Source organism: Erpetoichthys calabaricus, chromosome 2, assembly GCF_900747795.2.
Source record: "Erpetoichthys calabaricus chromosome 2, fErpCal1.3, whole genome shotgun sequence".
In the NCBI taxonomy this organism is placed as follows: domain Eukaryota; kingdom Metazoa; phylum Chordata; class Cladistia; order Polypteriformes; family Polypteridae; genus Erpetoichthys; species Erpetoichthys calabaricus.
This window is the reverse complement of record NC_041395.2, coordinates 75,689,721-75,705,439: the sequence shown is the minus strand read 5'-3', so window position 1 is coordinate 75,705,439 and position 15,719 is coordinate 75,689,721. Positions and strand designations below refer to the sequence as shown.

General features: G+C 41.7%; 1 protein-coding gene across 1 annotated transcript in view; it reads right to left on the bottom strand.

The window, feature by feature from the left end:
* Positions 1 to 15,719, bottom strand: part of LOC114645984 (polypeptide N-acetylgalactosaminyltransferase 18) — a 771,561-nt gene that overhangs the window by 29,171 nt on the left and 726,671 nt on the right. The window contains exon 10 of the mRNA XM_028793932.2: positions 15,537 to 15,701. Within this exon, the coding sequence (XP_028649765.1) occupies positions 15,537 to 15,701 (165 nt within the window). The remainder of the gene's footprint in view (positions 1 to 15,536; positions 15,702 to 15,719) is intronic.

Here is a 15,719-nt window from a genome sequence, read left to right as displayed (position 1 = left end):
TAAGTGAGAGTGGGCTGTTGTAAGCAGTGATAAATGGTTCATGCTCTAGGAGTTTGCTTTGAATCTGCAAAAATAAAACTTGTCTCCTTATCTTTTTATCCATTTCAATCCCTTTATCTTCAGCCCTGTTCCCAGAGGTAAGCTTCTCAAATCTTACAGCTGACGTATATAATCTGCTCATAATAAGAAATTCTATATACAGTATACTAAGAATTGACTGATACCTACAGGTTTTTGCTCTGAGAATTTGCCAGAATTGGAAGATGATCCTTTAATAACTAGAAACAACCTATTAACTATTGCTTTTACTGTATGTCACATTACCTATGCTACCTGACTAAAGACTATGTCACATTAGATGCCTCTTTCACCAATTTTCAGTCATAGCCTTCAACTTTCATAATCTTAGCCAGTCGGCGGTGTTCTCCCGTGAAACTGTTCAACCAATATGACGCCTCTAACTGCTGAGACCAGCTAGTCTGCAATAAAATCAAACAGATGTGGTCAGAGGGGCGGGCTCTTTATGTGCCAGAGTCGAGAACCAATGAGCATTCAGCCAGAAATACAAGGCATGGAAAGTAATGACGAGGAATAAGGAACACGCGTGTTTTGAGCCTCACAAATAGATGAGAAGCTAGTCTGTCTGATGTCTTGTGTTTATGCAGAAAATCAGAATGAAAAAAAGGGCCCAAATTGTGTGCAAACACACCACAGCTATTAACCCTTTATATAGTACCAAGTCCATCTGAACTAGTGTGGTGCTGAGGTGTCACTCGTTGCATGGCTGCACTCGGGTCCTAACCTGGGGTCCTGAGTTGGTTTGTCATGTGGTGGGGGCGGCAATGTGCTGTATCAGCTCGTGCTCCTAACCTCCTCCTCCTCCTCTGTCAGGCAGCATGGGGGCTGTGGACCTCACAAACAGAAGAGAAGTTTGTCTGTCTAGGTGTCTCATATTTTACATACTATAACAGAATGGAAACATTAAATGAAGGACAAAGAATGCTGCTGAACTCACTGCAGCTGCAAACACTTTGTACAGCGCCATCTGTGTCAGGCTGCACACTGTTGGTGTTCAGAAAAATGGGCAAGCACAATTGCACTGGAAGATCATCACTCAGCCAGTAATTTGACCTGGTAAAGTGATAAGATCAGCAGCTGCTATCAGTAAATCTGACAAAATCTACTCCATGACAAAAAGTTGCGTATTGTGACATCAGCTTATATCATGTTGAAATCTGAGTAATCACCGTGCACCTTCCATTGGAATGTATTTTGTAAAATGCATGTAGTAATAAAATGCATTGCATTTGTCATTCTAACAGACATTTGCAGAAAAAAATGCATTATTACAAATGTCTGTGATGTGCCATCTGTTGGAATGACAAATGCAATGCATATGTCTTTTCAATGCTATTTGTTATGGGATTTGTAGAAGCAGTGTTAATGTTAATGTCTGTGATGTGCTTGCTACGTGTTGGAATGACAAAAGAAATACATTACTGCAAGTGTTTGGCATGCACCATCTGTTGGAATAACAAATGCATTGCATATGTCTTTGGTAATGAGATTTATAAAAGCAGTGTTAATATTTGTGATGTGCCACCTGTCATAAAAATATTAAAAACGTTAAAAGAACATCATACTGCATGGAGTAAGAACAGGTAATGACAGTAAATGTTAATCTGTGGCCAACCATAACAGCAAGGTTTAACCTTCATTAATAACTGTTTTTAAGTAATGCATGCTGTTCATCTGTCACTGGCTTACTGAGTTTTTTTTTTCTTTTAGATGCTACACACCAGGGCAAAGCATAAGAGAAAAACAAGCCAAACCAGTGACCCATGACTGACTGCACTAGCAGGCCCAGTGAAGACTGAGTAGTTTGGGGGTATAAAAATGTCGGTCCTGATTTCCAATTCAGTCACTATTGACCTCAAATGCTTGTCGTGTAACACAAGGCGAGATGTAATTTTCCAGGGTGTTGAGCTAATGATTGGCCACTCACTCAGGTTCAGCTTTAAATGCCCTTGTTTACAATGCACACAATTGATTTTAAACCATTTTCAAATAAACATACATGTATTTTTCTCTAGGTACTCCAGCCGTCCTGGACATGCAGGTGGTGGGAGTGACAGAGCAAAATGAAGAGGACAGGAAGAGATGGAAACAGATGATCCTCTGCGGGAGCAGCCAAAAGAAGAAGAAGAAGACTCCAGCCATCCTTCCACATCCCAAAGACATACGCGTTGGGTTAAATGGAGATTCTAAATTGGCCCCCTGTGAGTGTTAGTGTGTGTGGGTGTTTTGGTTCCAGCCTTGTGCCCAGTTTTGTTGGAACAGGCTGACCCCTGTGACACTAAACTGGCCAGACTGGGTACAATAAATGAGTAAATGAAAAATTGGCTTTACTTAATCTTAACTAGCACACCAGCTTTTAAATAATTTTATTTAAAGAGTAGCACAATTGTAAGACATTTTATATGACACATCATAATATTTTACAGATATAAAATAAAATGTTTATCTGTCTGTCTCTTCCCTAGACCATCCTAAACCCTTTGACCAATCTGGACCAAATTTAGTATAGCTGCTCTCTAGGACCATATGGACAAGACAGACTACTATGGAACTCAAAATTGTAACCCTTGGGGCGCCAGTGGGTTTTTGTTTTTCTGATGTGCTACAGTTTATGTAGTGCCATCCTTTTTTGTGTAGTTTGTGTAGTGTACCTCCTTGTGTAGTGCCAGTGCCATCCTTTGACCATTCAGAACCAAATCGGTGGACCACTAGTGCCAACTACTGGTTCAGAGCAAGTGAACAGACTGAGATCAGACTAGCAGACGAAGGGGCCTGAGTTTCACATTACTTACCTGGGCATCTACTGCTTCTACCTACTGTAATATAAAAAGGGGTATCATGTGAATGTAGGTGCTATGAACTGTCCACCTTGAAAAGGACAAAAACCACTGAGAGTGCCAGAGCATTCAGTCTCGTGGCCAATTCAGATCCTGCAGTGACTTTTTTTTTCTCTAAGATATTTTTATTCTGCGGTGGGTTGGCACCCTGCCCGGGATTGGTTCCTGCCTTGTGCCCTGTGTTGGCTGGGATTGGCTCCAGCAGATCCCCGTGACCCTGTGTTCGGATTCAGCGGGTTGGAAAATGGATAGATGGATGGATATTTTTATTTAAATGCCTTGAAACTTGAAATTAGTTTGTTATGGTGTTCTCATGATATTATTTTATGTTAGGAAATTAATGTTATATTAATTCATATATTACAACACTTCTTTTATTAAATATGTATTTGGTTTATTTGACCTTATGTATATCAGGCTTAACTGTGATATTTCAATGTTTGGGTGACTTAGATTAGGAAAGAAAGCAACAAAATGATAACCAAATCTGTCAGAACTATTTATCAAGTTAGAATGCTACAAAGCTTCATCTCGTGCTTTACACACTACATTCAGAATTCAGGGGCTTAAGTGGCCAAGGCCGAGATGTCACCAATTCAAAGACCCCTTCTTTTTGATGACTGTTTACAGTGTTGTCAAGCTTTATTTTAATAGGCAGCTCCTTCTTGATAATCACTGAGGAGTTGTTTGCATTTGATGTACTTTAATGTTCTTTGGAATGGTTTGATATTGATAGAATATATCGTATATGTTGAAGCTCTTTAATAAACGCTATCTATTATGTCCAAATACGTTTAATTAACAAATTTAGTCAGATGTGTTTTATGTGACTGTGGTGGGCTGGCGCCCTGCCTGGTATTTGTTCCTGCCTTGCGCCCTGTGTTGGCTGGGATTGGCTCCTGCAGACCCCCGTGACCCTATGTTAGGATATAGTGGGTTGGAAAATGACTGACTGACTGACTGTGTTTTATGTGATATCCTGGCTTAACTTAAAATAGCCTTGATGAAAACCAATGAACAAAAGGGATGGACCTCAGTTGAAGATACCAGTTAAAAAAACCTGTAGCCTGTGGTACACAAGGACCACAAGTGGGCACTACTGCCTCTTTCAGCTCCACCATTGACATTGGATATATACTCAGTTGGCCTAAAATAATCCAGCACTAATGCTGACTATGAATTAAATATCCATCCACAATCTGAATCTGTGTAATCCATTACAGGGACACAGGAAGGTTTAGCCTGTCCTGACTTCATCAGGCACAAGGCAGGAGTCACTCCTGAAAGGCCACATCCACAGATACACTCAGACTGGCTGATAATTTGAAGATGCTAGTTAACCTAAAAACACATCTTACGTGTGAAGGAGGAAACAATAGCGTGAAGGAAATCAATGTGGAAAAGGGGGAAAACTGGAAAGCGCCACAGTAAAGGTGGCCCAGGCCTGTGGGGCAGTGAGGTAGAAACATTAAAATTGCTGTGCCACCATACTGTCCACAAGCTAAAAAGCAAAATTAAATGAGAATGACCCACACATGTCTGCTGATCATGGTGACAATTTCTACTGGAAATGAGTTACTTGTACTTAATATCTTTCTGGCTCACTACTGTTAAATATTGGAAGCCAATAAACAGCATCTGTTAACTGCTGAACAAAGCACCAAGTTGGCATCAGATTAGTTAAGAAGCAACATTGAGAAGTTCTGAATTCTGTGAGTATGTTAAGTACATAAAAGTAATGTTTTTTGCCAGTTCTATTAAAGGTTTCATTCAGACATACAGTGCATTAGACATCATGCAGTGTGGTTACAGTGGGACATCCTAGATTTAACCATTCTGTGGAAAAGATTTATTTTGTAAACTTCACTGTGTATTTTAGGAGAAGAAAGGGTATCCTGGGTGAGATGGGGAAGTATACGCTACCTGGACAGGAGGCCAGAGAGCCGACGAAAGCATATTGGCCAGCGAACTGGAGAAATAACTTTTTTTCCAGCTGGTGGTATATAATGAATGGACAAGCAATAACTGGGAAACGGGAGTAGTTCCATTCCCCATATACTAGGCAGCAGTGGTCCTCATATGCGAACTGTCGGGTTCTGTCAGGGAAGGACATCCCTATTTCTCTTATGACCTGGAAGTGTTTCCTGGAGGATGAGACGTGGCACCAAAAACACTCCCAGGTCCTGCTTAAAAGGGAGCCACAAACGGAGGAGTCAGAGTTGGAAGGCAGTGGGCAACACTCAACTGGAGGAGAGAAGGGGCAAGGATTGTGTGATTTGTGTTTGATTTATTGTGTACTTGTGGCACATTGCTTGGAGAAGGTCTTTGAAGATGCATTAAGGAATAAATATAATTTATTTTATTCTATTAATGTGGTGTATTGCTGGGTTTGTGGTGCCCCCTTGTTACAGTATATACAGGTAATCTAATATACAAAAGTGAACGACACAGACGCATACTAAAAAAGTGAATTTCAGCAGGTTTCACTCCCCCTGCCCAAATGAATCTCACTACGGCGCATTGTTCAACAATAGTGCAATCCCACAGTGGAGTATCCATGCTGATTTGATCTTGGCAGAGCAGACTAACAGCAGAGCACTGCACTGAGCGTGTTCAGTCTACCCATAAGTCATTGTGAGCGTGTTGTATTGTGTCAGCTTCTATTCATTGCAGTGACTGTGTGATTTTCAAGTTGCCTTTACTTTTTGATTTACCTGTTGTGGTGGATGGCCGGCTAAATATTCCGGCCTTCACCCCGAGGCCGCCATAACCTGGAAGTACGTCCTGGTCACATGAACAGGAGAAACAATGTGCTTCCAGGTTGAAGAGAAGGACTTTTACCCTGACCCGGAAGTAATGAGGACTTGTGGATTGTTGGATGGAAACCATTTCCTGGTCAGGGGGTATAAAAAGACGCTGGGAAAGCCCAGACACTGAGCTGAGCTGGGAGGTAGGGTGGCTAAGTGTCTGGGAGCGGAGGAGAGAGTATTGTGATTAGTGAGAATTGATTTATTGTATGAATAGTGTGGAGTGGAGGGTGCTTTGTGCACGTAATAATTACAAAATAAAGAAGTCTTGGACTTTTACCTGGTGTTTGGAGTGGTACCTGAGGGTTCAAGAGGTTGATAAGAGCCTCTACTGCTACACTGTGTAGAAAAAAAATGTGTAGAGTAGACCACCATCACACATACAGAAAAGACAGAAAGTGAGTTACAGTATGGGTAAGAAAGCAGCTTTTCTTTAACAAGTAGATAAAGGCACAAGTAAGAGGAGAATGTTTTGCGTGACGTGAGGTCATCAGTGGAGTCCCTCAGGGGTCTGTCCTTAGACTGTTACTTTTTCTGATTTATATTAATGATACTGACTCTGGTATAGTTAGTAAACTTGTAAAATTTGCAGATGATACTAAAATTAGAGAAATGGTGGACACTAGGAAGGCAGTAAAATTAATTTAGAAAGATGTGGATGAGTTTCAAAATTGGGACACACTTGGAAAATATAATTTAATACAGAAAAGTGCAAAATGCTACATGTGGGCAATAGGAACATTGATTATAAATACAAGATAGGAGACGATGACCTTAAAGGAAGCAACCTCTGAAAAGGATTAGGGGTTTGTACTGACGCAATGTTTTCATCAGCAATGTGCAGAAGCAATTCAAAAGACAAATAAAATGTTTGGTTATACCGTAAAAATAAATTAAGGGATGTTATGCTTGGACTACGTAACACACTAGTGAGACCGCATCTGGAGTTCTGGGATCTCATTTATAAATAAAATAAATGTACATATTGGAATGCACTTCTTCTTGCGCTTGGTAGCCCCCCGGAACAGCCATACATGGATCATGCTAATGAACCTCATACATGTGTAATCACAATTCTGCAGACGCCCATTGGCTGGTAGAGCAGCCACCCACCTGAACTATCCAGCTGCTGCCAATTGCATTTGAGGAGTTCTATGCCACTGTTCAAACTGCACTTAAGTACCACTCCTCTGCACTCTGGGGGTCTGGGAAAGGCATAGGGTGCCAGTGTCTGAGTGGGTAGTCACTAGCAACTGGCACAATCAATGACATGACTGCTGTTACAATGAATAGTACCAGCCATATCAAACACTGAGGGTTCAGCTAGTTACATTGCCAACATGCCAGCCATCATGTACAGCAGCATCAGCAAGTTGTCTGCTCAATGCAACTTTGCCTCAAAATAAACGACTCCTTAGTTGAACCAGCTAACTAAGATGTCACTTTTATAAGCCTCATCTTGGCATCACAGATGACTTGTGCATTAATGGAATGGAACTGCTTAATTGCAGCGTCATTCTCGCTAGGTGCCCTTGTTGCAATGTGAGTGCTGTCAATTGCCATGATTACTTTAGGAAAACTGCAAATTTTAATTTTATGTTGGCGTGTACAACCAAATCATACAGAAACTGAATGTAGCGCCTCATCAGTCGTTGATGGCCTCCAGCAGAGCTGGTATGATGGAGCTGAAGCTTGGCTGAGAGATTCCCTGATAGGTGCCTGTTACTAGAAACTCAACTGTTGTTAAAACCTGCATATGATCAGGCGTTGCTCAGTTTCAGCCAGTCTGTCTTTCTAATACTGTGGCCAACGCAACACAAAGGCGGGGTGGATTGCTTGTCCTATACACAGTGTATTTGTAAATATGCTTGTTACGCTATCCATCCCCACCTGATCAAAGCACCGTGATGTCCCTACATTGATGGATTGAAGGTCAGAAGTCCACATGACCGTCATCATCAAGTCCTTCCATGTGAACCCTGAATACAATGAGGACTGATTGTGAGGTCATTTATGTTAGGTAGAATGCCTAGAGGGGGCTGGGTGGTCTTACGGCCTCGGAACCCCTGCAGATTTATTTTTTTTCTCCAGCCGTCTGGTATTTTTTTTTTTGTTTTGTTTTTTCTGTCCTCCCTGGCCATCGGACCTTACTTTTATTCTATGTTAATTAGTATTGCCTAATTTTATTTTTATATTTCGTTTTTTTTCCATTTCTTCATCCTGTAAAGCACTTTGAGCTACATCATTTGTATGAAAGTGTGCTATAGAAACAGATGTTGTTGTTGGAAAATGTAGCGTTGGTGCATTTCATCATGAAAAGGATACCAAGTATTAATCATTGGATTTGAAATGCTAATGCATCACTTTTAAGGCCTAGACGTGTGCGGCACTTGTGCACATAGAGATTTTTCAGAACATGTTCATTGCTACAAGAGCATCCGACATGCCAGTGCAGCACACTCGTACTTTTACTTGTCGCAAAAGTCATGGTAACTTATACGTTTCCAAACTGCATTCTAATTAGTAAAAGTAATCAGATTAGCTCATTATCATCTTTATTAACTGAAGGTTTTCATTTTGAAAGTGGAACTAATTTTCACACAGAAATGATTTTTATTTCCCCTTACATTACAGTCACATAGAAGCTGGCATTAAAGAGACACAAGTACACATTCAGTACAACTGTCACCTGCTTTTGACTCGTTAACACTCAACAGCTGCAAAAACCGTATTTGTTCCTGCTACAGATTTTTGAAAAAGCTGCTCCATTTCTAATGCGCCATCTGTCTCTGTCACCTCTTATTATCATCATCTAATCTAGCAGTGTCTAAAATTAGCTCCTACTTCTTATTTTAATACTTTGCAGTTTACTTGCAGCATACTGTAAGTGGAGAGAATTTACTCTTGCACTATTAGTTTTTTTGGTTTTTTAATAAGTCATATATTTGAATATTAACCTGGCCACTGGGGTTGCACAAGCCAGTGCCGGTCCCAAACCTGGGTAAATTGGGGACGGTTGCACCAGGAAGGCCATCCGGCATAAAACCTGTGCCAAATCAAATGTGTGAATGTGAAACAGAACATCCATACCGGATCAGTTGAGATCTGGGTTACCAACGGCCCCCGCTGATGCTGCTCTCCAGTAGGGTATCAGCAGAAGCTATGCTACAGCTGGGCATAGAAGGCAAAGGAGCACAAGAAGGGGAAAGAGGGTTCAAAGACAAGGGGTGAGGAGGAATGGAAAAAGTGTGGAGTTGAGAGTCAGAACTTTGAATGTTGGCACTATGATTGGTAAAGGGAGAGAGCTGGCTGATATGATAGAGGAGAGAAAGGTAGATGTACCAAGCAGAAAGGGAGTAAGGCCAGAAGCATCAGAGGCAGGTGCAAACTGTGCCATGGTGTAGACGTGAAGAGAAATGGGGTAGGGGTAATTGTGAAGGAAGAGAATGTTTCGTGGGTGAAGAGAATGTCTGATAGGGTGATGAGTATCAAGGTGGAAATCAAAGAGATAATGTTAAATGTCATCAGCACATATGCCCTGCAAAGGGGATGTCAGATGGAGGAGAAAGAAAATTTCTGAAGCGAGTTACATAAAATGGTGCAGAGCATACCCAAAGAAGAAAGAGTGGTGATTGGAGTGGATTTTAATGGGCACATTGAAGAGGGGAACAGTGATGATGAGAAGGTGATGGGCACATATGATGTTAAAGAGGGAAATGTTGAAGGACAGATGGTGGCTGACTTTGTGTAAAGAATGGAAATGGAGGTGAATACATATTTTTTGAAGAAGGAGGAACACAGGGTGACTTATAAGAGTGGAGGAAGGTGCACACAGGTGGACTATGTCCTATGTAGGAGATGCAACGTGAACAAGATTAGAGACTGTAAGGTGGTGGCAGGGGATACTGTAGCTAGACAGCATTAATTGGTGGCATGCAGGATGAATTTCGAGGTGAAAAAGAGGAAGAAAGTGAGATTAGAACCAAGGATCAGGTGTTGGAAGCTGAAAGAGGAAGACTATTGTGTGAAACTTAGAGAGGAACTGAGACAGGTGCTCGGTGGTGATGAAGACATGATAGATGATTGGAACACCACAGCTGAAGTGGTAAGTGAGAGAGCTAGGAAAGTGCTTGGTGTGACATCTGGACAGAGGAAGGAAAACAAAGAGATTTGATGGTGGAATTAGGAAGTACAGGAAAGCATAAAGAGGAAGAGGTTGGTGAAAAACAATTGCGATAAACAGAGAGACAACAAAAGCAGACAAGTGTACAAAATGATGTGGTGAAGGCTCAGAAAAAGGTGTATGCTGAGCTATATGAGAAGCTGGACACAAAAGAAGGAGAAAACCACTCACCAACTGGCCAGGCAGAGGGACTGAGCTGGGAAGGACGGGCTGTAGGTCAGGGTGATAAGGAATGCAGATGGAAATTTGTTGATACGCAGGGAGAGTGTGTTGAAAAGGTGGAAGGAGTAATTTGAACGACTTATGAATGTAGGAAATGAGAGACAGTGTAGGTTGGATAAAGTGGAAGTACCAGGGATCAGCAAGGCTGAAGTGACGGAAGCTATGAAGAGGATTAAAAGTGGAACAGCAGTTTGCATGGACGATATAGTAGAGGAATGGAGATGTTTAGGTGAGATGGCAGTAGAATTTCTAACTAGATTGTTTAACAAAATCTTGAAAAGCAAGAATATGCTTGAGGAGTTGAGAAGATGTATATTAGTACCAACATTCAAGAATAAGGGAGGTTTGTAGAGCTGTAGTAACTACAGGGGTATAAAGTTGATTAGCCACACCATGAAGATATGGGAAAATGTGATGGAAGCTAGGCTGAGAGGAGAGGTATAGATCTGTGAGCAGCAATATGGTTTCATGCCAGGAAACAGTACTAAAGATGCAATGTTTGCTTTAAAGGTGTTGATGGAGAAGTACAGCGAAGTTCAGAAGGAATTGAATTGTGTTGGTGAACTTAGAGAAAGTGCATGACAGCGTGCCAGGAGAGGAGTTATGGTACTGTATGAGGAAAATATGTGAGGGTAGTACAGGGCATGTATGAGGACAGTGTGACTGTGCGGTAGGAATGACAGCCTGGTTCAAGTTGAGAGTGTGATTACATCAAGGATTGGCTCTAAGCCTTCTCTTGTTTGCAATAGTGATGGACAGGTTGATAGATGAGGTCAAACAGAAGTCTCCGTGGACTATGATGTTCGCAGATGACATTGTGATCTGTAGTGAGAGTAGACAGCAGGTAGAAAAGAACCTGAAAATATGGAGATACACACTGGAGAGAAAGGGAATGGAAGTCGGTAGGAGAAAGAAGGAGTACATGTGCGTAAATGAGAGGGAAGGTGATGGAATGGTGTGACTGCAAGGAGCAGAGGTGGTGAAGGTAGATGAATTCAACAGCCCAAAGCAACTGAGAGCATGGTAGAGAGGTGAAGAAGAGAGTGCAGGCAGGGTGGACTGGGCAGAGAAGAGTGGCAGGAGTGATTTGAGATAGAAGAGTAACAACAAGAGTGAAAGGGAAGGTCTATAAAACGGTAGTGAGACCAGCTGATGTTGTATGGTTTGGAGATGGTGGCACTGATGAAAAGACAGGAAGTAGCTGAGTTGAAGATGCTATGATTTTCACTCAGAGTAACGAGGGTAGACAGGATTAGGAATGAATATATTAGAGGGACAACACAGGTATGACAGTTTGGCGGCCAAGTGAGAGAGGCTTGATTGAGATGGCTTGGGCACGTGCAAAGGAGAGATGAGGGGTACTCTGGGAAAAGAATGTTGAGGACGGAACCGCCAAGTAAGAAGAAAAGAGGAAGGCCAAAGAGGAGATATGGATGTGGTGAGGGAGGACATGAAGGCAGTCAGTGTGGCAGAAAATGATGTAAAAGACAGGGATAAATGGAGACAGATGGTCTGCTGTGGGGGCCCCTAAATAGGAGCAACCGAAAGAAGAAGGAGAAGAAGATGTATTTGCATACTACTCAGATTTTTAATAAATCCACTCATTTGTAATATCATGGGTGGCTAGTGCCTGTCCTGCAAACACTGGGCTTAAGCCTGAACAGGGCACAGGTACGCATTTACTTATCTTCACTCACACTGGGCCAGCTCAGAGCAGCCAAAAGTCTTAGCAAGCACAGGAAACAACCGTAATATCCCAAAAATAAAAACCACATTTATATGGGGAGAACATACAAACTCCATGCAGACAGTGACCAAAGACAGTATTCAAATCCAACTGTGAGATGGCAGTGCTACCCACCCTACACCACTGTACTACATCTAGAATTAATACATGTAATTTTACCATCTTTCAAAAAATGGTATTCATGATGCTGGGTGGGCTTACTAGTAAATGTCTAGTTAGGGCTAACTACCTGTATAGTCAGAGTTCTCTTAAATGAACTTTGAACTGCATTCATTTTCTAAATATTACTCTCCACTGCAGTGTTGTGAGGAGCCAGGTACCATTAAGACATGGCAGAAAATAACCCTGGACACGAACCAATTAAAATAATCAAAATCAGTCAGCAAAGATATGATATAGTAGGTGGAAATAAGACAGAAACTCCAGAAAAAACTGGTGAGAACATGGAACAAAAATAGTAAGTACACACAGACAGGAGCTGGGGTGGGTATTCATACACATCAGTGGGAGTAAGGCACGTTAGAGAACCGTGACTGTGTGAGATTTCTTTAAAAACAGTGAGGCTCTGCAGACGTTGTGAGTGTAGGTGTGTAGATCTAATTTGGAAGTTGCTCCATGGGTAATTTGGCACACCGCAACTCAACGGAAAAAAAAGGAGTCTGAATGTGAAGGAATGGAGGTCAAAATCAAAGAAGAGATGATGAGAGGCACAGAGACAGACAGAGAATGTCCAGTTCAAGGTAGAGCTGGATTTGTGGCAGATGAAATTTAATGTCAGTAAATGTAAAGTATAACATGTAGGAAGTAAAAATGTGAGGTCTGAATACACGGTGGAAAATCTGGAAATCAAGAGTACACCTTATGATAAGAATTTAGGAGTAGTAGTGGAGTCGACACTATCAACTGCCAGACAATGTTCAGAAGCCATTAAGAAGGCAAACAGAATATTAAGTTACATAGTGCCCTGATGTGTGGAGTACAAGTCCAAGAAGGTTCTGATCAACCTTTATAACGCACTGGTGAGGCCTCATCTGGAGTACTGTGTGCAGTTTTGGTCTCCAGGCTACAAAAAGGACATAGCAGCACTGGAAAAGGTCCAGAGAAGAGCAACTAGGCTGATTCCAGGGCTACAGGGGTTGAATTATGAAGAAACATTAAAAGAGCTGAGCCTATACAGTTTAACCATAAGAAGATTAAGAGGTGACACAATTGAAGTGTTTAAAATTATGAAGGGAATTAGTCCAGTGGATTGAGACTGTTATTTTAAAATGAGTTCATCAAGAACACGTGGACACAGTTGGAAACTTGTTAAGGGTAAATTTCGCACAAACATTAGGAAGTTTTACTTGGAGTAAGCTACCAAGTAGTGTGGTAGACAGTAGGACATTAGGGACTTTCAAAACTTGACTTGATGTTATTTTAGAAGAAGTAAGTGAATAGCACTGGCGAGTTTTGTTGGGCTGAATGGCCTGTTGTCGTCGAGATAGTTCTAATGTTAGGGAAGCCCCATGTGGAGCACTCTGGAGGTATAGTCGCTCATTGCTGAGCACTGGATAGGAGCAGGAGAGGTTGATTGCTGCAGTAAGGTCCAACAGATGCAGATGTATGGCGGTGGGAACAAGGAGGCAGGGCTCATGGGGTTCCCCACAGAGCCTGATTAATAGTGGTGGGGATATGAGATGGACATAAGATGGCTGACCATGTTTGCCAGCATCTCGTCTCAATCAGATGAGTAGACCCAATGGATGAGCAGAAAAGGTTGGTTTCAAGAAGGATGCACTAGAAACTTGTGGCTTGAAACAACTGATCCTGACTTGGTATTTAATTCTTGATTTTAACCCACTTTATTTATGGCTTTATTTATTTATGGATTTTAACCTCCACAATGCTCACTGTTTTTTTTATTGTAGATTATTTATTTATATAAAGAAGAACTGCACTGCACTTTATTTATTTATACACTGCTTCTTTGTTTGGAATGCACTTTGCACATTTGCACCAACCTTGCTGGTCCAAGTCTTCATTGCACAAATCTATCTCAGTCATGGCTATCAATGTCCCAAGTTCAAGAAGACGCCAAGGCTGCAGGCAACTCAGGGCATTACAAGTAGTGCTGAGGCAGCAGTGGTATCTCTGTAGGGAACCTTGAAAAATTATTTTACCCAGGATCGTTTCAATTTTAGATGCACTTTTCTTTTTATGTATATCTGGAGAGATATGGTAAGTATTACCCATACTTTTTATATTTATCCAGATTTATCTAAAATAGACCTCTCTCAGGGCAAGGCAAGCTAAATGATTGATTTAAAACAAACATGAGTTTAGTTGAAGACAGGGACTACTAAGTGTATTTGAATGCCAGGTGGCCAAACGTGTGTCCTCTGAATGCTGTGAACTAGGGATGCGTTGTACGCTGATACTGAAAAGGTACCAAAAAAACCCATTTTTAAAACAGTTCTGTATCAGCATTGTGTTAATTTTAGGAGTGGTAGTAAACAGCGGTTTTCAAATATCAGTCAGTCAGTCATTTTCCAACCCGCTATATCCTAACACAGAGTCACGGGGGTCTGCTGGAGCCAATCCCAGCTAGCACAGGGTGCAAGGCAGGAATAAATCCCGGGCAGGGCGCCAGCCCACCGCAGGGCACACACCCACACACCAAGCACACACTAGGACCAATTTAGGATCGCCAATGCACCTAAACTGCATGTCTTTGGACTGCGGGAGGAAACCCACACAGACACAAGGAGAACATGCAAACTCCACGCAGGGAGGACCCAGGAAGTGAACCCAGGTCTCCTTACTGTCAGGCAGCAGTGCTACCACTGCGCCACCGTTCCGCCCATTTTCAAATATCTCACCATCAATTGTTTATTAACACAATAGGAATTCCAATACCACTCATCTGACTTACAACCTGCTTGAGTCACCTGAGGCACCCCCCCCCCCCCACCTGCTTTTCAAAAGTACTTATTTATATAAATGTGCTAGAGACCCCTTCTCCTACCATTTGCGTAGTGTGGTGTAGCAGGGAGGCTCGCGATTGTGTGGCAGTGCAGGGTGGTGCGTGTGTTTGTGGGTATCGATACTTGAAGTCAGAATTTTAGTATTGATCGAGCACTACTGAGAACATGCGGACAACAAGCAGACAGCACAGAGAAGGGACCCCACCCAGCAATCAATCCATAATCCAAGTGCCTCGGAGGCCACAATGCTACCCACTGCACCACCTCAACACTACTGGACAGTTTTACAATTTTCAGGAGATCGGCTGATTCTAGTCTTTGTCAGCTGAAGTGTCAGGCTTACATACCCTTAATTATATTTAAGCAATATTTTTACATTTTAAGAGTAAATTATTAGGACAATTATATTAATTGCTCTTTCTCAAAGCAGTAAAGAAATAGCTATGGTGAAGCAGTCTTCCATAAAATCTTAATCAAGACTACATTCATCATCTAATGCTAACGCAGGTTTTGTATGCAGTAAATAAAAATACCAGCAAACCTATGCATGTTATACGTAATTACATAATTTCACGGTTTATAATGGAACATGTATTTCTTTATATGACACCAAATATCCTGATGACTTAATAAATTAACAAATACAAAAGAAAACAGGGCATCGTTATTTGCGGGGGGATTACATGAATTAATTACCTGAGTAAACAACCAGTTGAGCTTCATTCTCTTTGCTTTGGCATAGCTGCACTCAATCAGTCTTGGCCTACTGTTGACATCGACCAGGCACTTGTTGTCGTCATCATCGATGGTAGGACTCAAAACACCAACATGGAACTGCTGGCTGCTTGTATAGTAAACATTCTGCAAGACAAAGGGACA